The following is a 27,692-nucleotide window of genomic DNA, read 5'->3' on the forward strand; positions in this document are numbered from 1 at the left end:
GAGTTTCTTCAATTACACAGAGAAACTAAATTTTGCTATCTTAGAAGATTAAAAATACGTCTGTATATTGTCTCTTAAAAAAAAAAAAAAAAGAGAAATAATAAAGCCTGTACTTTCATGGGACAAGTGTGACAGAATGAAATTATGGCAGGTTAGAAAGATTCCTGGTCAGCAACAGGTTACAGTTTAGAAAATGAACAGCCCTCCCATTCCAAAAAGAAGAAAATTACTAGGAATTACAAAAGACAACTATCAGATACAACAATGACACAGTTAAAAGGGTGACAAAAATATGGATGAAAAGAGGAAGATTTTGCATTTTTGTTTTAAATCTAAGGAGCATGTTTATCCAGAGTCACAGACAAAAAGTAAATCAGTCAATGCATTTGTTCAGCTCAAAATGGTCTTTGAACACTTTGCCAGACATCCAGAACGTGAAATCTGGCTGTAATGCTTCAGATCTAGCTGAAGTAACACAAAGTTAACGTGATTTATTTTTCACATTGAAAATACTTCCCAACAAGTTCTAATGCAACTTACATATTACCCTAATTAACACTTGTAATAATACAGCACACAAGATTTTTCTGTCTTCAGACACACTTTTTAATCAGTTTTTCTCCCCTTTGCCATTTCCTGCTCCATGAATTAGAAAGGAAGTCCCTAGGAACCAAACTCATGGCTAGTTCACAGTAGAGCTAACATGGAAAGCAAGGAATGCTGTGTACCAAAATGAAAATGCATGCCAAAGAACACGATGCTATCTGCAGCTGCAAAGTCTGCCACATCTACTCAGTAGATGCAGACAACAATATCACCTGTAGAACAAAGCAGGCAGAGAAGGCTGTTCACAACCTCAGAATCTGTACCACAGCACAGAGAAGAAAATAGTACAAATAAACTACAGTATATTGAAATGAACTGACGTGCTTTACTCAATGTTGTATAATCTCCCCAGCTTTGCTCCTTTACTCCAAGGTTTAAAGTTTTTGTACATAATTTATAGCAAGAACTTATTCTATACCCAGATGAAATTTATGAAGAAAAACCCCTCCAACTGACCCAACCAAAACAGGATTAGATCATGTCATTTTGTCAGAATGACCTCGGAGCATTCTCATTACAGCACTTGAAGTTGACAGAAGGTTTCTTGACAAATCTGCTTGCGTTTGAACTTACCTTCACTGCTTTTGTCCTCCAACAATAAATCATGTCTGCTAGGCGATTCCTCTGTTTTGGAAGCGTGATTTTTTTTGCTGTGCAACCTTGGAATCAATGTTTTATTTTCATTGTCTGAAAAATCACTGCCACTAGAGGTCCATATTATGTCCTCAGCTTCCCTAGAGTTTTCAGCAGCAGCACCAGCCTCTATTAAAAAGAAAAGTGTTAGACTGTTACAGAAGGGAAGTTTTGTTAAATTTAAAATTATTAAAAATTAAACTATACTACTTTTAACACGAAAAATTATCAATTCTGCTACAGGCATCAGAGATTAATACTGAAGCATCAACACACACATTTCTTATACATACATGCATTATTTTCCTTTTGGCTCTCCATAATAAATGGTAATACTTCATTTTATACAATGAGGCTATCACTCTGTCCTTCAGCAGAGTAAGGACAAGTCATGACTATCTGACATTTAGTTCCCTACACACAGTCCTAATGCTCCCCCACATGTGCCCTTGTAAAATGGTAAGAGGTTTAAATAAAGACTGTCCTTAAAATTCTGTGTTTGGGATTTCTCTGATTTCATGCAACGAAAAACAAACAAATAAAAGTATTTCACCAGTAGTATTTCACTCAGTTTTCTCCTGTTGGGGGTAAAAAATAGAAAAGCCCAACTTTTCAGGAGTTGCAAAGAAAAGCTGTTGGGTTTTTGAAGTAATACATTTTCATTCAAAATACCTTTCTCCATCATTTTTAATAACAAAAGCAAGGAAAAGAGGATTCATGCTTAGCATAAAGCATACAAACTAGTAATCATAGGAAGGCAGAACTTTCCACTTCTTACCACTACTAAAACTTCACACATAAATGGGAAGCTAGACAATTACTGGGGATTTGGAATTAGGCAGAAGGGCCTAGAGGAAGCACAACCACATCTCCTCCTGCAACACACAGAGGTTCTTCTCAGAAATCTGGAAAAGCTAGAACCCCAAAAGATAGACAGAAAGTGCCCAGTCGGTCACCTACTTAGGTCCAACAGAAACAGCACAGCTGCTGGAGCAAACAGAAATAGAGACTGAAGAAGTCACTACCCCTTCTTTCTTTCCTTTCCTCCAGACTCAAAAAAGGAAAGAACTGGAAAGAATTGATAAGTCCTCCTCCTCTTTATTTTGCCTAGAGTTTGGTTTTTTTTTTAATCACAATATTAAATGATTCAGGTGCATATAGAAGGCTGCAAAAGCTGGAGGTTGATAAAATTCTGTTTTTCTACCTATTACTCATATTTACAAAATGCACGTTATCTCTCATGCCTGCTTGTCTGTCTCTAGCAGAAAACAGAGTAATTTCACCCTCAGTCTATATAGCTAAGGGTTATTTTTCATTCTCTCCTGTTAAAAATGTGAAGAATTTAAATACCCTGTCCTTGTTATAACCACATGCAGTATTAGTGATGCCTCTCTCCCCTGTTCAAGAGCAATAGCTGAGTGACTGCAGCTCTGCAAAATATATTTGGCACTCTAGATGAAGAGAAGACCCCAACAGCAATAGCAAGAGACTGCGTGTCTTATAAAAATTAGCTTTTGATTACAATAACAGAAGAAGAAAGCAACCAGTATTTTAAGCCAACTTCAACCTTAATAAAGGAAAAAAACAAAGTGACAATCTTCTGACAATGCTAATATGATGTAATTATAACATACTTGCTGCACTTTCAGCAGATGTTAACAGTGGTCCAAGATGCTTCTTAATCCTGGATTTCTTATTAGTAGGTCTCTGGTGCTATATAAAAAGGAGACAAAGGGAGAGATTTAATCACTAAGACATTAAAAATAATTTCAACATATCAATATATTCAAAGCTGTTGTTATTCACCCACCAAAGCTCAGCAGTACAATTTCAAATCATTTTTCTGTCTTCTACTAGACTGTGATATAATGACTGAGGTATCATCAGAGCATGAGAACAGTAACATAAAAGCTGAATTTTCATAGATTTGGAACATACAAACTTACTGTGACTGACAGAAATCACATGTGACCTTGAGAACAAGAGCCAGTATTTTCAGCATTAAAATGTCAGAAGTGGGAAGTAACAGCATGCTTGATAAAGCATGTGCCCTATTCAAAGGTTACAGGAAGAAGTACTTGGTTACCCTGTCACTGGTTTTTACTAAATCCCACAAGCTATGCAACAGTGTGACCGCTCAATACCAGAAAAAAGAAACAGAAAAGTAACTTGGTTGATAATGATTTTCAGCACAATACACTTCTCACTCAGAGCTGGCTGAGAATCTCTGTTCGTGATCAACAAGACCAACACATGCACAAGAAGTTAAGCATAATTTGATATATTATCCAAGAGAGCACCAAGATCCACATCTGCAGGGTCATCCAAAAGCAGGATTTTCTACAGTGAATTCACTATTGCAAATACGCTATTTAGATCTAGCAAAAAACATTCAGATGCAAACTACAGTCTTTTTGTTCCACATTTTTTAGGAAATGTAGTAGTCCATCTCAAATGTTAAATTACTTTTACATTCTTCAGTGTATTATTGAAATTTTCTAAGTGTTAAGTGCTATCTAGAACATAACGTATTAACATATGCTCAGTAAGTTACACTGATAAGTTAAGACAATGTCCTTATATAACTGTACTTTCCATTTTTTTGTCTATTTTGACAGTTGTAACAATATGTTGTTAATTTGGAAACAACAACAACAACAAAAAGGCAACATCTTATTATTCAGTCAAGCATGGAAACTAACTGCCAGTTTGCATTTCTTTCTTACACCATTATGTCAGCATTTTACCTCCAGCATTGAAGTGCTCTGAAAACCATCCCCACACCTAAGCCACGCATTGGAAATCGAAGTAGCGGCCAGTGATGTCCTGACATTTGATTTTTTCGGACATAGGGGCGTCTCATCTGGGAAGGGTGTGCATTCTGCATTCCAAAGTCTCTTACGCTACGAGGAAAAGCAAACCCATTAAAAACACTGTGTACACATTATTCTTTTCAAGTTAAATTTACTGAATTTAGATTGCCTACAGTATTTTCTGAATATTTACAAGCATAAACTCTGATTTTAATGAGGAACACTAAGTAACACCACCACTACCAATGTCATGGGTAAATTTAATTTTTGATTAGTACATTTTCTTTTGATCTAAGCTACATCTAGTAGTACCTGATAGCTGCTCAGTGAAGCTAAAATATTATGTAAAGCAGGAGCAGCTCAGTAAAGTACACTTTAAGGAAATAATTCCTTCAAACTCACATTTAATTTGGTCTAATTCTGTTTATGCAGCAGGTCAAACTAGATATCCCTATACAGTTCTCCATTTAAAAAAAAATAACCAAACAAAAAACATCCAAACTTCTTTAGCTGTAAGAATTAGATTTGTTTTCATAACCATTACGCCTCCCCCAAAAAGTAGATGATCTGTTGCCTTCTCCTTCCATAGGGTGCTGGAAGTCATTTGGATTATTACTGAAGTCATGAAATACGATTCTGTTTAGCATCCAGCGCTAATTTAATGCAACAGATTGTAACATCTGAAATTAGCTGAAGATGAGAGAATTGCCTATTACCACATCCAAATCTATCTCTCAGATTCAACAAAGTTTACACATAAAAATGAACTTGAGCACAATAAACAACTTAGCCTGTTATGCTACCGAAACTTCTCTCACAAAATGTTGACTGTATTATCTGCCTGAATACATCTGTCTTCTTCTGATATACTTTCTCTCAAGCAACAACAGTTCCTACCTATTAAAAAAGTATTACTCCGAAGTTAATTTAATCAGCACACACATTTTCAGCCAGACTGGTCAATCAGGACACACATTTTCAGCCAGACTGGTCAATCAGGATTGTAACACACACATTTGTATTGGGTTTCTGTGGCTGGGTTTTGGTAGTAGAGGGTTGGCTACAGGGGTGGTTTCTGTTAGAATCTACTAGAAGCTTCACCCATGTCTGGTGAGGCCAATGCCAGCTCCAGGACAGACCTGCCGCTGGCCAAGGCCAAGCCAATCAGGAATGACAGTAATTGAGCAGATGGAAATTGCAGCCAGAGAGGAGCGGAGTGAGAACATGTGAACAACAATGTAGACACCAAGGTCAGTGCAGAAGAAGGGTCAGGAGGTGCTCCAGGCACCAGAGCTAAGGTTCCCCTGCAGCCCGTGGTGCAGACCACGGTGGAGCTGCTGTGCCCCTGCAGCCCATGGAGGACCATCAGGGTGCAGAGATCCACCTGCAGCCAATGGAGGAGCCCATGCTGGAGCAGGTGGATGCCCAAAGGAGGCTGTGACCCCATGGGAAGCCCATGATGGAGCAGGGTCCTGGCAGGGACCTGCTGACCTGTGGGGAGAGGAGCCCACGCTGGAGCAGGTTTTCCTGGTAGGAGTTGTGGCCCTGTGGGGCCACACGCTGCTGCTCCACGTTGGAGCAGCCTGTGCCTGAAGGACTGCATCCCATGGAAAAGTGACCCATGGGACAGCAGTTTCATGAAGAACTGTTGCCTGTGGGATGGACTCAAACCAGAAAGGTCCATCAAGGACTGTCTTCCATGGGAGGGACCCCACAGGAAGCAGGGAAAGGACTCCTCTCCCTGAGCAGCAGCAGAAACAACAACTGACTGTAACCCCCATTCCCATCTCCCTGCACCACTGGCGGGGAGCAGGTAGAACTTGGAAGGAGGGAGGGGTGGGGGGAAGGTGTTTTTAAGATTATTTTATTTCTCACTCTTCTGCTCTGATTCTGTAAGTAATAAATTTAGTTAATATCCTCACTTTGAGTCTGTTTTGCCTGTGATGGTCATCAGTAAGTGACCTCTCCCCGCTCTTATCTCAACTCATGAATCCTTCTGTTGTATTTTCTCTCCTCTATCCAGCTGAAGAGGGGAGTGAGAGAGTGGCTTTAGTGGGTACCTGGCATCCAGCCAGGGTCAACCCACTACAATGTCAAACTAACATACGCACACAAAAAAATAACATTAAAAAAAAAAGGTAGAATCATAGAATATCCTGAGTTGGAAGGGACCCTCAAGAATCATTGAAATCCATCTCCTGGTCCTGCACAGTACAGCCCCAAGAAGCACACCAGGTGCCTGAGAGCACTTTCTGTCCATTTTGTAACTGGCAATGTATATTTGTTTTCCACAGAATTATTCACAGAATAAAGCAAGTACAGTGAACAGCATCTTATTTCACCCCTGATGATACAGTCCTTCTGTCTCATGGTAAGAAGACAGAGTAAAACAAATGGGCTCTGCATTTTCATCTGATGGCAACTGACCTTGCTAAAAGCCTTTTCTAAAACTGCTGGGGCATTTACACTGCAAAGCAGATACTACAAGAGGTCATTGTCACCAAAGTCAAATTGTCCCCATAACTACTCCCACAGATATATGAGAAGTACAACATTGAATCTGATGTGGTATTAAATATAGAATCAACAGCATTTTAAGGACATTAAGCAGGCCACAGCACTGACACAAAGAGAATTTAAGCCCTGCCTTCCTCTCAGCGAAGATGCTGGCCCAAGCCTCGATTTCCAGAGTGTTAGACATGAACCTTTACACTGGGCTGTCCTCTTGGTAAACACTTCTGCCTTTGCACTGAAGAAAGCATTGACAGAGCAAATATTAATAACAACAAATGACAAATAACAAATCAAGGCCCAGTTTTTGGTTCTACTGCAAAACATCACAGCAAAGCCTCACTTCAGTTGAAGTCAATTCCTTGACCTCCATGTCCCCAGACCGGATGACATCTGCCAGGCTCAGAGTTAACAGTACAGCCAGGAGGGCAACGAGGCTCAACAACACATTGTGACTCCAGTTTTGAGTTAGTTAGTATTTTGGTTTTTGGGAGTTTCTTTTTGGTTGACTGGTTTTTAACCTTAGCCAGTCCTGGAAGTCTTGCCTATATGCCTGTTTTTGTAGCTCTTAGAAGACTTGGCAAGATATATTTTGCGGATAAAGATTTACAGTATAAAATGCAAGTTTCTTTCTTAAATGGGATGCTCCAGTTTTGATGAATGCAAGGTATGGCCAGTGGTGCACAACTGTCTGGATTTACGAAGGGAATGCCACATAAAAATCAGGATAAAAGCTACATGTTAACTCCCTCTGCCCACATAAGAAGGGTTGGGGTGCGTACAGAAAGGACATGCTTACAGATGACAAGGTTAAAATAAAGCAGACTAATATGAGTACAACAAATAGCTGGGTTTATGCTTAGATGGTTACACATATTTAGATTATTACAGTGCAATGTGAAGTGACACTGGAAGTGACTTGTAAACAGTTGGAATTCAGAAACATGGGACGGTCATGGTTGTGATAGGCAAAAAGAGTTCTTATGGTTAATGACTTAACGACAGAAGAGCATTATTTACTCTTGCACTTCAACAGCCTGAAAAAAGGCAGGGCTGCTCAGGTTTTCAGAGCAGCACTATGGGGCTGTCTCAGGGCAGTTGGTTGCATGGCAAATCAGAAGCAACTGGAGTCCTCTCTTCCCCATCTTCCCAAGCACTTGGCACTTGCCAGACTCTGTGCAGACACAGCAACAATGAACCAAACTGTCAGAAAACTTCTTTGTGAAGAAGTACTAGTTACCTACAGCTGGCACAGCAGCAAAAGAAAAGATACAAGAACTAGTGGGACCACTCCAGCAGATGCCTGGCACCATGTCAGATTAATTAATAAATGGTCAGTCTTCGCGAGCGAAGATCCGGGGAAGGTATTTCCACCTTCCAGCCTGCGCATTGGATTTTTTAGGTGAGACACAGTGTGCGCGGAACTGAGCCCACCCTTTAATCCTAAGGTTCATCTGCCGGGGCCAAGCGAGCTTGGACGGTGGCAGCGAGGTCCTTAGGACGTAGGTGGGTTGCCTTTAAGGGCTAACGAGCCCCACCTGCCCGGGAGTGGCCCTGACCGGAATCGAACCCGGGTCTCCGCGGTGATAGCGCCGCGCCTTTACCACTAGACCACCAGGGGCTGCCTTGTCAGATTAATTACATCCTGAAGAACCATCAGGACTGCTGACAGCTCCGGCCAATTACCTCTCTGTTTCACCATGCATCCTGCTCCCTAGATAAAGTAAAATCTAAGAGCTTCTGCTACCACCACACAGAAATTTATAGCTATGATAGTCACTGAGAAAAACTGAAAACAGTCTCCTCAGGGTCACAAAATAAGAAAGTAAAAAAAATACACCCTCTACATGAGATTTTCTTCAGCTACTGCAAATTTCTGGCACCATTTGGAGGGAAGAGAAAGAGAAGGATTTATGATTGCTGATATTGACAGCAGTGGCTTTGTGCTCTGTGCTTTTAATGCAAATGTCTTTCCACCAATTCCAACATCCTAGACCACCTTAAAAAAACTGAAAAAACAAACCCTAAAGACAACTCTCCCCATTCCAAATGCCTTGTCAGTTTACATCTCTCCATATAAATATCTGACGTGAATTCGGGAAACTGGACCTACAGCTGCAATCCATAGTTATTGAGAAGAGGGTTTGTCATAGTAGCACTGCACGTATGCACATGTATGTATGGGTGCATGTATACACATACAAACACACAACAAGCTTTTTTTCAAAGGAAAAGTATGCCATGTAAAAAGTGCGTCACTTCAACATGCATGAATTAATGTTTACGTGAAGATATAAGTGGAAAGCACACAAACGTATTTTTATTAAAAACCTGCAACATGAAAATTGTTTGTAATAAAAAGGAGGTACAGATGTCCAGAGAAGAGCAACCAGGCTGGTGAAGGGACTTGAACACAAGTCCTATGAGGAGAAGCTGAGGGAGTTGGGGTTGTTTAGTCTGGAGAAGAGGAGGCTCAGGGGAGACCTCATCACTCTCTACAACTACCTGAGAGGAGGTTGTAGCCAGGTCTGGGTCAGTCTCTTCTCCCAGACAATCAGCAGTAGGACAAGAGGGCACAGGCTTAAGCTCTGCCAGGGGAGGTTTAGGTTGGATATTAGAAAGAAGTTCTTTACAGAGAGAGAGATCAGGCATTGGAATGGCCTGCCCAGAGAGGTGGTGGATTCACCGTCCCTGGAGGTTTTTAAGATGAGGTTGGATGTGGCACTGAGTGCCATGATCTAGTAATCACACTGGGGTTGGATCAAGGGCTGGACTTGATGATCTCGGAGGTCTCTTCCAACCCACTTAATTCTATGATTCTATGTAAGTAGCTACGAGGATTCAAGACACGTGATTCAGAAGAAAAATTCCCAGGGACACAGTGACACCAGAGAGTTCTGCCTGGATGAAGCCTACAATGCAAGGAATAGAAGGAAAACGCAGTGACTACACTTTGCAAGAGCCGCAGGTGTCACCATGGTTCAAACCACAAATGCACCATCGTAACAGGGTGGCCAAGGCAGTGCAGTCACGGGCCTGGGAGCAGGTGCAAGGGAGCTGGGAGCAGCCCTGGGGGGCCTCTGTTTGGCTCTTTGCCTTTGGGCAAGGTGGGACAGTGCCCACCTTCAGGAGAGCATCCAAGGACTTTTGCCACAGCAATACATGAGATGGCATGCAGAAACAACAAGTTTTAAAGGCTCTTGGCTTATGCCCCAGCCAGCTTCAAGGCAACAGAGAAACTAGTATTTTAAGAAACTCACTTCTCAGGAGTAAATATTTATAATGAAGCTAATCTGAAGGCTGTGCTGCTCCCAAAGACATGCAATAACAACAGTGAATTATCTTGATCTTGAGTCAAAAGGTTAATCATCTTTTTCCTCCGGAATAAAAATAGGGCAAACAAAAAATAACTTGTGTAATTTATGAAAGGCATGCATGAAGTATCTTGAAACAAGATATTGGTATTAAAAAACATCACTGAATCAGGCTCAAAAGAGCTAAAGCATGTAGACCCAGCATACATCATAAAATTAAGATTTATTACAAAAAAGAGTCAGACAAAGAACCTTGTGAATTGAGTAGGATGTCAGAAGACAAAATATGACCTCTGAAATTTTGAGTTAAAAAAGGAAAGGCTAGGAAGGCTACATCATATAGAAATTGTCTGTTGATATCTGATCACAAAAGCATTGCATTTTGTCTCTGGAACAGTTCCTTCTAAAGGAATAGAAAAAAAGCTTAATTACTCCTGTGGGTGTCAGCAGAATTAGGATCAAGCCCTCCTCAAAAAGAAAGGCATGGCAAGCAAACCTTCCCCCATTACTCCTTCAGTTATTTCCAGTGAGATAAAAGTAAGTCATCCTACATGGGTTCAGGTGTGAGAAGAAGAGAGGCACACTCCGAAAAAAACTATAAATATACATAGTGATCACACAACAGACTACTAAAAGTATGGGACAGGTGGATTGGATTTGATTTTTAAATAGATGTTCCTATCTAGAACATCTCCACTCCACCAATCTGTATGGTTACTTACGCTAAACACTTGTTACCCAGAAATACCCTATATGAAGTCACTGGGACCATATGCTCAAAGGCTGCTTACTACACAACCCTTTACATTGGAGACAATCCCATTTTCTTAGGGCTGCTCCAAAAAACACAAGAAAAACCCCCAGGAACACATGATCCAATATATTATCTCCCTCATACACAAGTGGCATTTCTTGACGCTTCACCTTCTCTAACACAAAAAGCAAGATAAGTTGAAGGACAAAAATAAAATATTCCACTACATGAACTCCAGCTACTGGCATGCAAATCTAAACAGTTAATCATGTCACTTAAGCATCACTCAAGAGTAATTCAAATACAACTATTGTAATCTTCCTGAACAGAGCAGAATGAAAAAGTACTGAAAAAAATTACAGCTCTAGTTTCCAGAGAGTTTTTTGAGTTTTTTTTAAAAAAAATCTTTAAAGGGAACAATTGCATCAAAGTACACAGAAAGAAATATCAAACACTGAGTAACAGCCATCCTCATCTTTTGCCTTTATCCTCATAGACTTCACAAAAAAGTACTCATAAACTAAAAGCAAGGAGTCTTGGCCTTCAAAAGCCCAACTTTAAGAAAGAACAAAACTGAATTTGACAATACGCATCTCGTTTTCAACAAAACTCAGTAGTCATGCAATTGAGCTCCTGAAAGTGTAATTACTGGTTTTAGTGCCCAGATAGAAAATGAAATTTTAATTCAATAAGAAAGCATCCTTGAACTTTAAACCCTCAAGTGAGGATTTAAATAAAGGTTACATACTTAAAGCCATAATCTGTATTTTTTTTCCAGCCAAGATTATTTTTTCATTCCTATGAAAACCAGCATGCATATTTTCCAAAGATGATTTGCAAGAACACATATGATCCCTAGACAGGTCTGCATCAAGTTGTAATCACTCATGAAAAAATCTAGACTGTATGACCACAGTCAATGACAGCAATGATGACCTGCCTCCTTCCCCACTGTCAGCATGAGCACAGGAAAGAAAGAAATATTAAAACCAAATTAAAATCTCACAATACTTTTCCCATTGCTATTGATGCAAGACCAACATTTTTAAAATACTATTTCAAAGCCTTTCTTTGTGTTCATTTTTACTACTCTTAATGAAAGACTTATCACTGACTGACATACATAGGTATATATAAGATCGCCATTTGAATATCGGGACTTTTTAACCTATGCATCCTTTCTTAAGCAAAAATACAAATCATTATAGGCTTACATTGAAAAAACCTCTCATGGAATAAGAATGCTATTGAAGTAGTGCTTTGTATTAATAAATGGTGCCAAGTAGTTAGAGAGAAGTCTGCAGTCCATCAAAATAGTTAGAAGTATTTTAGAAAAGCTTTCACAAAATGTATTGTATCGTAAACATTTTGGATAACTAACGGTAGCTTTTTGTTATGTATCGGGTTGGATTCTTCTTAATCAGTTTAATTAATAGTCAGCACGTGGGCAGGACTGTTCTATTTTCATTTGACCAGTGAAAACAGTTATAAAGTAACGAGGAACATTGTCTGCAAACTACTATTATCAAAAGCTGCTATCACATTGCAACAAGGGTTGGTTAAATATTGGCAGTTGAAGCATGCAGCTTTTCACTAGTCAAGGACTTAAAACCTTTCAGAAAAAAATGTGTATAGTGTCAGTATTACAAGGCAATTTAAATGAAATATAGTAGTTGTTTGTTTTTAAGCTTGCTGTTGACATTTTCTTCCACTATAATTTGCTTTAAATGGGGTTATATTTAAAAATCCGTTGAATATTGGCACTATTTTAAACAAAATGCTTCAGGAACCACATCTGTCATTTGACTTCTAATTGTATTTATATATCGAAAAACGACACTTGTAGTCCGCCTTTCAGCAGCGCCTCAACATTAGCACAAGCATGGAAAATCAGAGACACCACATCCTGATTGCCATCCTGCGGGGATCATCCAGTGCACCGAGCAAACTACCAAAGAAAGGAGACCGAAAACCAGCACGGGGCGCTTCTCCTCCCTCCACTCCCAACTCCCCCTCGGAGAAGCGAAGCTGCTCAAAACAATATTATAATCCTGGCAACTCTGACAAGTCTCTTCGACTGCCACAGTTTTCCTCTCCCCGCACGTCCTTCCTGGCTGCCGTCCGCAAGCAGGCTGAGCCCCGCTCTCCCGCCGGAGCAGCTGTGCGAGGATGGATCGCACCGTCAGCGTTGCGCAACCGCGCACACCAGGGACGCGGGGAAGGACCGCGTTCCCGCCCCCCGCTCCAGCGCGGCGGGCCGCCAGCACCGCTATCGCCTTCGAACCGGACCGGAGGGGGCAGCGGGGCGGACACGGTTCCTCCTCCACCACCACCACCACCACCACCCACTCCCGCGCTCCCTGCCCCGGGGCCGGGAAGGGAGGCCACAAGGACCTGGCACAAGGGCCGCCACTGGCTCAGCTCTGAGCGGCAGCCAAGGCGGTGCTCCCCGGTCCGCCCGTCCCGTCCCGGCAGAGCCCCTTGGACTCCCGTCCCGCTGCCACCGGTACCTTCCCGCCGGGCATCGCCCCGGCCGCCCCGGCCGCGGACCCTGTCACGTGGCGGGGGGAGCCCCGGGGGCGGGGCCGAGGGAACCCCCAGCGCGCGCCCGCCCCTTGCCGCTTTGGCGCCGCCGCAGCCCCGGCTCCTGATTGGGCGGGGCGCGGGTGACGTCAGGGGAGGGCGGGGTTTTGCCGGGGGAGGGGAGGGTCGCGGTGCGCGCGCGCGGGGGGCGGGGCCGGCGGCCGTGAGGGGTGGGGGCTGGGCCGCTGCCGGTGCCGGTGACGGTGCCGGTTGTTGTCGCGGCCGCGTCCCGGGAGCCGGCGTGGTTTTCCCGGCGGGAAACCCCATTGCTGGCACCGCGTCCCTCCTACCTTCCCTCGCCCCGAGGTGTCATGGGGAGCCAGGCATGCGGGGAGCGACGGGATGCTGCAGCCTCCGGGATCGTCTGTGCCTCTGCCCAGGGCGGGGGCTGAGTTGGCCGCGCTGGTTTCTGAGACGATGGTGTGGAAAGCGCGTCTGAGGTGTGCTTGTTGCAGGAGGAGTTCACGAGCCACACACCACACTTTATGAAAAATACTTTCACTGTTAAGCCGTTGCTGTAAGATTTCAACTCCCTAAACAAAAAGTAAGCCAGTGCGTTTAGTGCCAGTGCCAAGGTGTAGAGACCTGGAATCGAAACTGCTTTGTATGGAGGTTCTCTTCTGTAAAATAATAGCTGCAGCTAACTGAAGGAAAAAAGGCTGACCACCTTCACAAATGTTCTTCTGGTGCGAGAGGAAACACTGGCAGAAAGGTTATTTTTTTATTGCTTTTTGTATGTTCTTCAGAAGGTCGCTTAGGCTGCCGTGAAACACAGTTTGTAATAAACAGCCTTTGTGAAATGAGGTAGTTGTATCTCGCAGTTTAATTAGAATTTATAAAGCACACTTTTGGTAGGAAGTGCTGCATGACTTCATTTATATTATTAAACCCTAATTACATATATCTGTCTATAGTTTACAGTTTGTATTTTTTCCAAAGCACCCTGTGGCCAATACCTGTCTTGCATTCCCTTTATAAAACTGCCACTAATTAAAGTGGATTTTGCAAACAGAAGAGCCAGAAACATCATCATCCAAGCCCCATACTGCCTTTGATTATGTTCAAAACAGAGTTAAAAGCACTTGTGTTCTCATCCTTCCAAAAATTTGCAGTATTTCTTCTGAAATTGCCAGACTGACAAATGAATTCTATTATATATCATCAAAGTGGTTTTCTTTGATATTTTTAAAAAGTATGTTACTGCACTATTCATCTAAACAGTCTATGTTAGAACTAAACCACAGAGAAATACAGGGACCACAGAAGTCTGGTCTGCTTAGTGCATCTGTATTTTTTTCTGTACATGAACTCCTTCTGAGGATTCCAAGGTGCTCACACCTGAAAGGAACTTACTTCTATAGAATCCCAAGAAGATGACCCAATCAATAGATTTATTTTATTTATTTTCATGTTCTTCAGAAAGAAGTACTGAAATTACATGGAAATAGAGGAAACGTGTGCAAAAAGAACCCTTTATATTAGGAATTAAAATGTTGAGCTGTGACTTTTTTGAAATAGTGCTGCTGTGAAGACAGAATGTGAAGACAGATGCTGAGCTTCTTGACAAAAGTTTGTTTCATAATACCAGTATATTATTCTTCAAATCTGTTAAAAATTTCTGTGCATAATACTTTCAGAAGTCATAATTAACACAATTGGCTATGTAATTTTTGGAGAACTGTTTTTTCATCTACATATACAAGAAGATCCATGTTCTCACAGGCTTAAATAATAGTTTGAGTCCACTGTTTTATCTGATATACTGATTAACTGTGCCTGTGCTCAAGATCAAATCTACTGCTACTCAGGAAATGTTAAGAAATTTTAGAATTTTTGTTGCATGAAAATTCTATGAAAAATATAAAATTCCTGTTAACAATAAAAATTAATTTCCTTACTAAAGTCCAGGAAAAAAGCATTTGTTTGTCAGTGATGCTGTTGATTGTATTGATGTTTCTTAATCCACATGTAGAAAGAAACAAAATATATTTTATACAAAGGAATCAAACTATAAGAAAGCTTAAATTACTGAAGTTTGGAGCACTTGTTTATATTGATTGAATGTGCCTGTCCTTCAGCATTTATGGATTCATTTCCTCTTGCAGAGCATTAAGTTGGAGCTTTAAAAGCTTCCTAGTGTATATAGCCTGGTAGGGACAATGACAAATTCAAGCAGAGAGAAAGGCTTTTGATGTGTGTCATTTCCTCAGTAAAGTTTTAAGTCACAAGCATCCCAGTCACTGAACTGGGATGAGATAGATGAGGAAAAACTCATCAAGTATTTTAGAGTTTTTCTTTCAGGGTCAGCTGGATTTTTATGAATCTGTCAGGCAGGAGGTCATCCAAGGCCTAGGCTAAATCCCAGATAGATCCCAGTCTAGATCCAAAGTAATATTTTCCTCCGAAGTCTGTGCTGCAGTTTAATCATTCCAAGCTCTCTAAGGTTTTCTAGGAAACAACATGAAACACTTCAGACTTTTTAATCCTCAAGCTGCAGTGTCAATTCAACTATAGATTAAATTGTATCATTTCACAGTACAGTGCATCACTATGCTGAGGCAAGCTGTTAACTGTGGAAGAAATGGAAATAAAAACCAACATAAAAACCCTCAGGGGATGCCAGATTGCAGTGAATCAAACGGAATCAAGTTTTACATTCACGCAAATTAAAAATTAATAGCTAACCATTTAAGAATCAAAAGCAAAAATAGGTTTTAAGTGAATCAACATACTCAGGAAGCACCTTTTTACCAGGCCTTGCCCCTGGGTCATGAAGACATGAGGGGCTCCAGCCTCCCTCTGGGGTGTCCTGGCTGCCAGCTGGCACAGGGGGGCTGCATACTGGGCCTAAGCCGGGTCATCTCAACATCCCAGCACCAAGCACTGCCTATGACACTTTTAGGTCTTCTCTTGCTATTTCCCTGTGTCAGTGCTATAAAAGGAATATGAGTACATAACTTTCTGACAGACGGTAACATTTGTGAAACGTATTTGCCTACTTTTTATAAGATGTCTCTGTAGTATTGAGGTAAGTGCAAATAAAATAAGCTTTTTCCAAGCTGAAACTGAACATCTATCATCAAAGTACTCTCTTTTGGCTCTAACTGGTGAGAAAAAATGCAGGCATATATTCAGAGCTGGAAAAAAGTGCCATATTTTAAACTTCAGTCGTTAGATGAGTTTGCTCCCACCAGAGTTTTCCCTGTTAATTTAATTCAACAAGATTTTAAAATTACTGAGGTACTGATAATACTGCACTTTATATATTTTAGTAACTTAATATACTGAATTTCCTCTTTTAGGTCCAGTATTAACATTACTTTAGCATGATTGGTTTTATAGTGACTATAGTGTACCCTTGCGCTGAAGACTTCACAAGGACTGTTTCTGAAAAACCTAAGCAATGCCTTGCCCAAGGAAGAAGTTAGTTAAAAAATGGATGGGCTCTGCTGAACATCTACAGTCAAGAAGATCTTCTCAGTATGAGAAGTTCATGTTAAACATCACAAAGCACAGGCTATCTATACTGCTGAGGGAAACAAGGCTGATTGGCATGGATTCATGTGCATCCATACAGGGGCTAGCTGGTCCACAGCAGCCTGAAGGGAGCTGATGTAATTGAAAGCAGAGCTGGGAAGAAGGTAAACACGTAAGCGGTGTGGATGGCTGGATCCAGTGCTCAGCAGGCTTTCCCCTTAGCAAACTGGAGGGAGCCAGAGCACAGGCTTGAGTATTTATTCTCCTAGGACTGTCCTTGCTCTCTGATCCAGACTCCCTGTCCTGGATCAGGCCCACATACGGCTGAGGACGTAGCTAAGGAGCAAGTTACTGTGCATCAGTGTAGAAACACTTGGTGCTGTTGAGCAAGGCAACAGCTTTGGCTCAATCTGTTTTGGCACATGTTCTTTTCAGAACAAATGACTTTTCCTTTCCAGGTAGGAAATGGATAGGCATCATGAGAATTCTCATACAGACTGCATCTGCTGGGAACATGGGAGCCTGTACCTGCCCAGAATTACCTGTCCCCTTTGGCACCCAAACACAGCTGGTATCCAACAATACCCAGCAGATCTTGTCCCTCAGCTGTGTGATTCTCCACACCACAGTATCTCATGGTTTGTAACTAACTCCAGCATCACTCTAAATACAGAATTTGGGGACCGGACCTGATGCTATGTCCCGGCCATATGCCACAAATCTGTAGAATGTCTCACTGATAAGTGCCCACTAACGTGGTGGTTGTTTCCTCTGCATGAGCCCCAGCATGCCAGGCATGCTCTGGAACAAAGGCAGAGAGAGGACAGTAGTAAGCAGCAGTGGCTCAGTGCGTTTGTATCGCTTGCAAACCCTGCAATAGCTAATAAGCCATAACCTGGTTACACTACTTGTTTCATTTGTTTTCTATCCATTAGCCAAATTCTGGACATATTCTGAAATTCACTAACTGGTTTTTGAAAACTTTTCTTGGTGTAGCGAATGTAGTTCTCATTCAAAGCAAATTGGAGGTCATCTTTAATGTCCTTTAGTGAGCTGCCAGCAGGAGTCTGCCCTTCGTGGAGCTTATCCACCCATGGGCAAACTGAAACTGCAAATGAGCAACTGGCTTTGGAACTGATACAGCTTAGCATTCAGTATTGTGGTACTAGGTTAAATAGCCATGAGTATTAAACAAGGCTAAGAGACAAAGAAAGCCTGGAAATTAAATTGAGCCTCTAAACTGATTCTAGTCACTGTCTTCTTTCACAGCATAGTCATCCTGAATATTAATAGATTTCTGCTAGCCCATGCAGGGATGGGGTGGGAAGCACTGCCTGAGTCATGTCACACATTCTAAGGGAAACTGCGGTGTCCCACAGTGCTCCCTCTTTACCTCCCACTACATTAGTCCTTTCTTCTACTATTTTGGCAGCTGTCCATTTTGAGTTTGCTCTTCCCATGATTTCTCCCTGTTGTTTTTTTTTTTTTTTACTTCTTGATATAGCCAGTCCTATTAGATGCCTCCTAGATAAAGGGTATTGCATAGCAGGCAGCTTTAAGGTGGGGAATAAACAAGACACAATAAATTATTAAAAGCCAAAGTTGCCATAGTAGGCAGGCTTCCCTATGCAAGAAACTCCATCATTATTAATTTATTAATATAACTTGTAACAGAGAGACAAACTGAAACCCAAGGATTTATTCTAAGTCATCCTGAGCCCTTATCTCTTTGCCTATCATTTTGATGGATACAGAATACAACTCGCCTTAATATTTGGTTTCTTTCCTAAAAAAAGTGCCATTAATATCCGTGGAATAGCTATTCTTTTTAACTTTTTTTTTGCATATACCAATGGTACAATATGCACACTCTTTCAAAATAATAACTCACTTTCCTCTCAGTACTACATGTAATTGGTAAGCAGCACTGAAGACCTGAGAATTCCCTGGCTGATTTCACTGAATTCAAATCCAGTCTTGAGTCATTTCCCCCTGAGCTGCCGAAAGCCATGTTTAGGTCATTTACTTAGTAAAGTCTGACTTGTCACAAATGTCCCAGCCACAGTTGTTAAAAAAAACTTATACTTTTTCTATAGTGAAGGTTAGCTGTGCTCATCTTATCCACTCTCAAATGAAGAGTTTCTCATGAAATGGAAGTTTGTTCAGGTAATAGTACTCATGTACCAGTTACAGCTCCTTCTTACTCAGGCTACAACTCACTAGTTTCCCAGAAAAGATAAAAGGTAATGTACTACAGCACTAAGACTGCTTTCACTGCTCTTCCCACAATCCTGCATATGGGACAAACAGCTTAGATCACAGCTCAAACAATTGTCCAGAAAAGAACCCTTAATCATGTCAGATCAAAAAATGTAACCATAGCATATACATATACATAATACACAGCTCAGATTAAAAAAAATCCATAGAATATACATATAAATAATATACATATACAATATATATAAACATATACATGGGCATACATGGAGACAGTGAGAACATCAGGTGAAGCAGTAAAGCATGTGGCTGTGGGCTTCATTCCCACCCAGGCTTGGCTACCCTGCATGCTTGATCTTAAGGGCCAACCATTCATATGAATCATGGTGCCTAAATCAAGGAAGTTTCTTAAATCAACAGCTATCACATCAGTGTAATTTCCACACTATTCTCATGTGTCAGAGCTGTGATGTTTCATACTCAGTCACTAGTCTCTTTCCTTCTCTTCAGTATAGCTTATCTAATGCTGACTCCTTTGATGTGCTCATTAGCAGATACAGAACATGCTGAGATACGAGTTCATGAAACTGCATTTTTATGTGTAAGCAGTCTTTTACATTCTCTGGTTAGTGGAGGGTTTTTTAGTTTGTTTGGTTTTTTTTAAGTGTTGCATTTATCCCCAAAATAGTTTTCAGAGAATAGGAAATAAAACTTGTATTCTGTATTTGCTGTAACTATGTCTTCTGTATCTGTATATTTTTGACATAAATACAGAGGCCTGCAAAGAGAAAAAATACTTTCCAGCCTTCTACCTTTCAGAAAAACAAGCACGTTTTCTCCTACTGTCCATCACACTCCTAATAGTTGTTCAGACAAATGTCTGCTTTCATGTTTGAGGCTTATAAGGGTTAGAGTTAAGAAATGAAAGCGGTAACTACAAAATGGTTTGGCCAGTTTTACTAACTTACTTGCATAAAAAAATTGCACTGAGTACAGTAGAGGTTGCAAGTCTTTTCTTATATACCTTTGTAGATTAACTCAATACCATAACACAACTTAAAACTATGATAACAATAATGAAGTGGATCCAAAACCAAAATCCAGGGTATGAACACTAATCAAAATTAGAGTCAGTTCATGAAAAATATAAGCTCTAAATACTTCAGATTTCCTAACTGGAATCAAGTTTTGACTCAGTAACTTGAAGCTGAGTGTTAAAGTTCTGGGTTATTTTCAAGAGCAGAAGTTTAACTGCTGCTGCTGGAAGCAGAATGTAGGTGTAAGCACATCTCAAGTGATTAATGTGTAATTAATAATGCAGAACAAGAACCATTGTATACAGTTTGCACTTAACGATTATAACTTATATAATCCCTATCCAACCTGCACAGTTTGTAAAATAACACTGACTCTCACAATGCTTTAGGTGCCTGGAAGACCTTGTGTGGTGCAAGTAATGGATTTTAATTGATTTCCTTTCTGGATAGACTCCAAATGGTCAATACGATCTTGGAACCTGATGTGTATGATTTCAACTCTTCCTCCAGCAGTGTACAGAGAAGGTAACACAAAGTGTCATGCCATATGCTTAAATTCATTTGCAGCTGAAACATCCCTCCTGATGTTTTCCAGTCTTTTTTTGCCTACACCAGTGCTTCACTTTCTTCGAAATCAGGAGGTGTAGAGCACACTGCTGACGGATGTGTTGTGATAGATTCCAATGCAGGTGCAATAAAGAGATACAAGAGGCAGATTATTGCTGGAGAGGAAAGAAATGCCAACAAAAACCTTAATCCCCAGTGTTACGTGTTTCTGAAACACATTACTTAAACAGCATTCTTTCGTGTAGCGTCTTCACAGGCACATCTTCGCTCACGTTATAAATATGGCATCTCTAATAGACCTGTAATCAGAAAAATAGTTTGGAGGTGATACTGCAACGTGGCTTGTGTTGTTGCTTGCGGCGCCCACGGGAGGCTGCTGCGGGCTGTCCCCGGTACCGAGTCCAGTGCGGAAATTACAGGTGTGGAACACACGCTGTTGGCACCGAGGCCGGGGCAGCGCCCTGGGGACCGCGGGGAAAAGCCTGCTCCCATGGGAGCCGCCCAGGCAAAGCCCGCCACCGGCGGGCACACCCGGCACTCCGGTGCCCCCGCTGATGCCCGGAGCGGGGGGCAGGTCCGGCCCGCGGGGCGCGGCCGAGGAGCCGCCCTGCGCCCGCCCCTGGCTCCGGCCCCGCCGCCTCTCTCATCCCTCCTCCCATCCCTCCCTCCCTCCTTCCCTGCCTGCGCGGCGCGGCGCGGAGCGCGGCGGAGCGATGTGGCGGTGGCGGTATGTCAGCGCCCGGCAGCTGGACGGCTTCCGACAGTACAAGGTGAGGAGCAGCCCCGGGGGTCGGGAGGGGCGGACGGCGCTCCCGCTGTGGCGTCTCCGGGCTCCGGAGCGTTCCGCTCTGCCGCGGCCGAACGCGCAGCCCAGCCCCGCTCTGCCCGCGGCCCCGCCGGCCGGGCCGTCCCGTCCCTCCGCCGCGTCCGCAGGGATGTGCCCCATCTCCACCTGTGCACGCTCGCACCTGGCCGGGGTCCGGCTCCGAGCGAGTGCCTTACCTGGGTAGGAACTGGGTGTTCGCGAAGAGACACGTCTCGGTGGAGACAGAGTGAACTGGGCTTTGAGTGAGTATCAGCGTCTTTAAAAGCCCTGCCGTTTTAGAGCAGCGTGGTTTAGGAGGCGTCTGGTGTTTCTGTAAGAATGAGTGCGTTGATGGTGCTTGTCTGGCTCTGTGCAAAGCCATCAGACACAGGAATGCTCTGGCACTGAGAAATAAATAAGGAAGCCAGGAAAAAAAACACCTTACTTTCAATAATTTGAACTAAACCTCGTGTTTGCAAATAACAGGCATGCAGAATTCAAATGAATGGTTGAATCATTAGATATTTAGATTTACCGGTGTTATGTCGCAGACTTAGTATATACCTGGGCTTTGTTCCCAGGACATTGCAGGTGCAGTACAGGGGATCATCCAGATTTGCTCTAGTTGAGGTGCAGGTGTCTGAGATGGGCTATGCCACCCTGCTTGCCCACACTCACAGTGCTCCCTGTGAAAAGCATGTAGGGCACTCCAGCTTCCACCAGCACAGTGTCCAACCTATTATTTTATGTTCCGTTTCCCAAGACAGCCCCTACCCTACACTCCCCATGATTCTTGTCTTCTTGCTTTTACCATGTGCCTTCCCGGGCTGGCACGGGACCAGGGCACTCAGCTCCTCCCAAGCCCTTCCCTGGGCCAGCAGCTCTGCCTGCTCACCTCAGGGTGAATGATGATGGAGGAACAGTGGCTTCGAGAGCTTTCTCCAGGTTGCTTACTAGGAACTTGTTTTGCACAGCAGCTCATTAAAATGTACCAACCTGTTCGTGTGTCTCCGGTATGAGTGGGATAAAACATGCTGCAAGCTGCGTCTGGCCACTGGGTGTAAGTTGCACAGGCCTGTGCTTGAACGGTGGAGCTGCAGTCCTGACTGAGGTCACCAGAAGAAAACAAAAAGCTATTTTTAGCATAAACAGACATTGTTATTTAAGTAACTTTCCTAAAATATTTGAGTTCGTAGTACAAATACAAGGAACACTTGTATTACATTCTTCCTTATCACTTGAATGAAAGTGGCTTCAAACAAGTGCAGATGGGAAAGAATCAAAAGAGCATTTTTAAGAAAAACCAACAAACCTGTAATCATTGTGCCATACTTATGATTTGCAGGGCAAATGATTAACAAATGACAGAATCACATATCAAACCATTTTATTTTAGTATATCGGTTTCTTGAGAGCATTGTAAAGGCCAGAAAATATATTTGGTAATTTTCTTAACTGTAGTACTCAGCCAACACACTTGAGAAGTATCTGTTCAACTGTGTTCTGGAAAAAGTGTGGTAAGTACAGGTTTTAGAAAGATAGAAATTTATTTAGAAAATATTTCAAAATCAAATAGTCGGGTTTTTTTATTACCTGAGGTGGCTCAGGACTGGGACATCCTGGAAATAATTAAATCCAAATGGCACAGGTTACACCCAGAGAAATACAGCTGCATGAGATGAGCTGGTGGGGTATCTGCACCATTTTCCTGGTGCTCTGGGTTGCAGGAGGACCTGCAGATGATGGCAGCTCTGCCCATTCCCTTCCTAAATGCTCTTCACAGTAGATTAAAGTTCTCAAAAAATGCAAAATGGGTGCAGCAAGGAGACACTAATCACTGCCACAATCTCTTCCCCTCACCCTCCCATGCCTAGGGCTGCTGCCACAACCACAACTTTGTTCTCACCACCTCCCAGGCCTGAGACACGCTCTTCAGCCCCCTGTTGCCCTCCGGCTGCCATCTCCTCCCCTCCAACCTATGGCCTTACTGCATCCTGCTCCTCCAGCTTCCCAGCTCCTCTGAGGAGACTGCTGCTGCCTTTGCTGACTACTCAACAGGCACTAAACTCTTGATTCCTGTGCCCAGCACACACAGGTTACCTCTCCTTACAACCAGCTGGCTATTTCTGTAGTGTGTTTCCTGGTGAGCCCGGCCCTGGAGTACTGCGGAAGGATACATGGGCTGGCCTTGTGGAGAAATAGGTAATCTCTCAAAGGATTTGTTAGTGTATGTTTGATATTGAGCTAAACTCATGTATTTTGGACATGAAACATGCCTAAGAAACCTTAGGTAGCAGTACCCACCTCTCTGTTGTGCATCCCACTGCAGCATTATATCTGCAGTAGTATAAGTGGCTTAATATCCTCTGTGCTTTGCACGGCTTATCCACCGAGCTGATCTGGGAGCTGAGCGTAACGCAGCTTAAAAAACTAATTTGTGTATTCGACTCCTTTCGTAAAGGCAAATTTGGCTTGAAAAAAAATGCTGTTTGATTTTCAAAATTTTCACACAGCTGAATTAATTTCTCTGCCATGAATACCACAATTGTATGTCTCAGGCACTGTCTGTCTCCTGTTCACAGTTGGAGGAGGGCCTTGGCAACAAAACCAGCACAGTTCTTTGCAAAGGGAATGGCAGACCTCCAATGAATGCAAAGACTTCAGCATCCTTTAGCATGTCAGGTCCATGTAAATTATGCTTTTGAAGCAAGTTTTCCCCAATTACCAAGCTTTGGTTTACATCACAGAGTGACCTCAGAGAACAAAAATGCTTTCCCTTTGAATGAACCTAAACCAGCTGTACTAAGAAAAAATGCACAAGTACACCAAATACATTCAGTCCATACTATTATACTGTAACCAGCCTAGTGTAAAATTTTCATGGACATTGGATCCTCAGGGCTAGCCGTCTCACTTTACAAATCTATTCCTGTTTATTCTGCATGTTAATGGGGATTTAGAGATTCAGTTTTCTTTTACTACTTAAAACCACACTGAGAACAGGTGGAGATGTGATGATGAGACAGTTCAGATGCAACCCTCACTATTGCTGCTGTGATAATTCTACCATCTTCTTGCCTGTGGGGCAGGTGGACAGGTCCTGATTTCAGGATAGTTGCATGCTTGGTGATGTGCTGCAACTGTAGAGCAGAAGATGCTGACACTTGGATTTTGTGCTATTCCCTGGGATCTGGAGCAACACAGTCTGAAAGCTGCAACCAACTGCTATTGTAGAGCTTAGGTCATATTGTTTCTGCTTTTGTATTTTATCAGCATTCTGCAGTTCTAGAGGAGCACCCGCAGAATTACTCAGCTGCCTTTTTTTCTGCCTGTTTGGGTTTCTGTTGGAAACAAACAGTTCTGAGACAGCCAGGTGATGAGTACAGATAAAACCAGAATTTGGACCAGAATGCAGTAATGTCAGTGGTGAGCTCTCGTTGCTGTTGCGTCTTCTCATCACTTCACTTTTAGGATTTCCCTTGCAAATATGCCTTGAGTCATCTTTTCTGCAGCACCTGTGCACAAAGGTTTCCCAAGCCAGAAAACTTTGATGTTTTATCCTGTTCAGGAGAAAAGAGATCTAAGGACAAACTGTAGAGGCTTGACTCAAAGAGTAGGCCTTGGAAAAGATTATTTAAAAAATCAGATATAACATTAAAAATTAAGGTCTATGGTTCCACATTTTTATCTGAATTTGTCAACACTGTTTTTGTCCTCTAAGCCATTTTTTAGAGGGTAGCTCGCTGAGTGGATAAGGGTTGGGGTGAGAGGTAAGATGAAATCAGTGTAAAATGGAAACATAAAGAGTTATCTTAAGTTCTCTGTCAAAGTAGAAGGTTCTATCAAATGGAATCCTACCTAATGGAGCTGTCTCTCTGTCCCAATTCTGTTTCTGTTCAACACGTTCATCAAATAACTGAAGGGAGGAAATTGTAAAATTTTCACGTGATACTAAAGCATTTTGAAAAATAGGGTTATGATTCAAAATGTTACTGGAAAGAGGATATAATGGCCAGAAATCAGTATGATTTCAGTGTAAACACTCAGGGGAAAGAAAAATCAACATTTTGAACACAAAATAGGAGACAGCAGATTGCAGTAAAGATTCCTGGCGATCAGGAATATACTCTTGTAGCTGATGTACTGATCAGGTGTCAGGTGGAATAATATGTTCTGCTTGCTTTGGCCCACAGTTTAGAGTCCACAGAGTGACATAATGGATACTAAGAGGCTTAGGAAAGATGAACTGTGAGAAACAATCTGAGTACAATGGGAGTAAGAGCCTAGCAACCAGTTCATGAGTGCCCTTTTAAAGAAAGACAAGATGTGAGTTTTGGCTGCACAAAGAGAAATTCAAGGTGTCTGCTATGTCAGTCTTGTGTTGATAAGGCTTGCTGGAACAGGTACTAAGGGGGTTGGGCAATCATCAGTCTTAAGAAATAGTTTGATTTCTCTGAGGGAAGATCAACAATCTAGTGTTGAGTGCTAATAAACAGTTGCTGATGCCTTTTTTTAGCAAAGTTTTGGATAGTGTATTCTCTCTTAGTGTGCCAACATGGTCGTTTATCACAACCAATTGGCTCATTACCTCATGGTAACTTGATCTGCTTCCTCTAATGTATACTGAACATGATCCTGCATTAGATGAACGTGCTGGACTAGAAGACCTCTCAAATTACATCCCAGCCCTCACTTTGGTAGGTCAGAGAAACAAGATCAGATGCATGATGATCATGTTTCAAGCTTGATTGTTTCTCTTATACTGACTTATACCAAAGGAGCAACGTGTGTTGAGTATAATCTAGTGAGTTACTGTCTGGAAGCTCAGGATTCATCCAGATGCAAGACTGGATTTCTGTGAAACCTTTATGCTTTTCCAAGGCTACCTGTGTAACTAATGAGATTTAGAAACATAATGGGTTCTGCTCACATTTGTTGAACAGGAGTTTTGCTTTCGACTCCAGTGGCACAAGAAGTTCACGTGATATTGAAAATTTAGGATAGGAGGCTCTCATTTGCATGTTTATCTGAAACTCTTAAGGACACAGTTAATGGTGTTCATGATTGCATGTGGACAGTTTTATCTATGTTGAGTACATTCATTACCTAATTATTAAATAGTGTTTTTGCAGATAGTATTTTTAGGTTTTTTTCCATAATTTTTAATTCCAAATATTATTTGAAGGCGCTTACCAGTTTTATTTGCTCTAGTAAGATTTTTCAAACCACTGCAGTTTAATAAAGTCCTTGAATACCTGAGGCAGTGAAAACTAGTGTCTTCCAGGTTCTGTAAAACAGTGAGTCAACAGCCCACTGCTCTACATATAAAATAGTCTTTCTTCTTCATGTTACTTTGATGGATTGGAAGACTGGGCTTGAAATTAAACGTTGTTGAATAATATGTGAAATAAAACAAATAATTCATTACTTTTACGTTTTCTGTCACTGTACTGGTGTGTCAGAGTTGTGGGCCAACTGAATACCTGAAAGACCATGTCTGTGCACACATTACCTATTATTCTGTTGTAATGGTAGCTGACATAATGTAGCATTTCAAGAGCTCTGTAGTCATTATCTTCCTTCTACACATCATATCCTAATGAGCCAACAACATAATGAAATCATATCATAGAGATGCTGAGTTTGATATTACTTGCTGCAGGGCTTTTTTCCTAATTGTACACGGTTTTGAGCGCAATACTACTCCCATGACTTTACAAAGGTGCATTAGATCACTTTTAGGACAAATATGCTCAATATAAAGAGTTGTATGCCTTGTTGAATCTCATGAAAGTGCAACTACCAACCACATAGTTTCATTTTCTTGCTTTATCAAGAGATGTTAGTGTTAGTTATTGGATTTTTATGTGTAGGATATGCATGTATACGCATTTATGTATTCACATGGTTTTTTTTTTTTTAATTCATCTGTGTTTTAATAGAATACTAATTGCAAAGATGCATCTGTGATTTGGATGTGGGTTATTTGTTACAAATCTAGGGGAACTCTTCTTGTCAGGGTTGTTTTATAGGGGGAGGAATCTTTCTGTGAAGTATCTCCTCTCTTGTGCCTCAGGATACTGGATAACACAACTGTTTTTTGTATATGATATAGAACCTCCATTTAGCATCCCTCGTGAAAACTACAACCCACTTTTAATCTGCCTGACCTTCTGGGCCTGGAGAGGTTTCTTTGGGTTCCCCAGGGATTTAGGTACATGTTCTGGCAGAGCTCCAGCTGCATGGTAATTTGTTCTAGTGTTTGATCTTTAAAGGGCTGCTGTCACATACATGTTTGTACATGCACAGAATCCTGATGTTGTTTCCATTTACCAACTGTAGAAGACCAGTCTATGAAAAAAACCACAAAGA

The 27,692-nt window shown here is 41.9% G+C and overlaps 2 protein-coding genes across 5 annotated transcripts in view; one reads left to right on the forward strand and one right to left on the reverse strand.

Annotated features, from left to right (window-relative positions):
• SPIDR (scaffold protein involved in DNA repair) overlaps nucleotides 1-13,194 on the reverse strand; it is a 198,681-nt gene extending 185,487 nt beyond the window's left edge. For all 4 annotated transcript variants that reach the window (XM_050312525.1, XM_050312514.1, XM_050312522.1 and 1 more), the window contains exons 1-4: nucleotides 13,142-13,194; nucleotides 3,987-4,142; nucleotides 2,874-2,952; nucleotides 1,180-1,368 (exon numbers count right to left, since the gene is read on the reverse strand). In XM_050312525.1, coding sequence (XP_050168482.1) covers nucleotides 1,180-1,368; nucleotides 2,874-2,952; nucleotides 3,987-4,142; nucleotides 13,142-13,156 — 439 coding nt within the window. In that variant the 5' untranslated portion in view covers nucleotides 13,157-13,194. The remainder of the gene's footprint in view (nucleotides 1-1,179; nucleotides 1,369-2,873; nucleotides 2,953-3,986; nucleotides 4,143-13,141) is intronic.
• An 8,034-nt stretch (nucleotides 13,195-21,228) lies between these two features.
• Nucleotides 21,229-27,692, forward strand: part of LOC126636298 (ethanolaminephosphotransferase 1-like) — a 60,353-nt gene continuing 53,889 nt past the window's right edge. The window contains exon 1 of the mRNA XM_050308324.1: nucleotides 21,229-21,285. Coding sequence (XP_050164281.1) covers nucleotides 21,229-21,285 — 57 coding nt within the window. The remainder of the gene's footprint in view (nucleotides 21,286-27,692) is intronic.

The sequence above is a fragment of the Myiozetetes cayanensis genome, unplaced genomic scaffold (genome assembly GCF_022539395.1).
Source record: "Myiozetetes cayanensis isolate MyiCay16 unplaced genomic scaffold, myiCay2020 scf1, whole genome shotgun sequence".
Taxonomy (NCBI): Eukaryota; Metazoa; Chordata; class Aves; order Passeriformes; family Tyrannidae; genus Myiozetetes; species Myiozetetes cayanensis.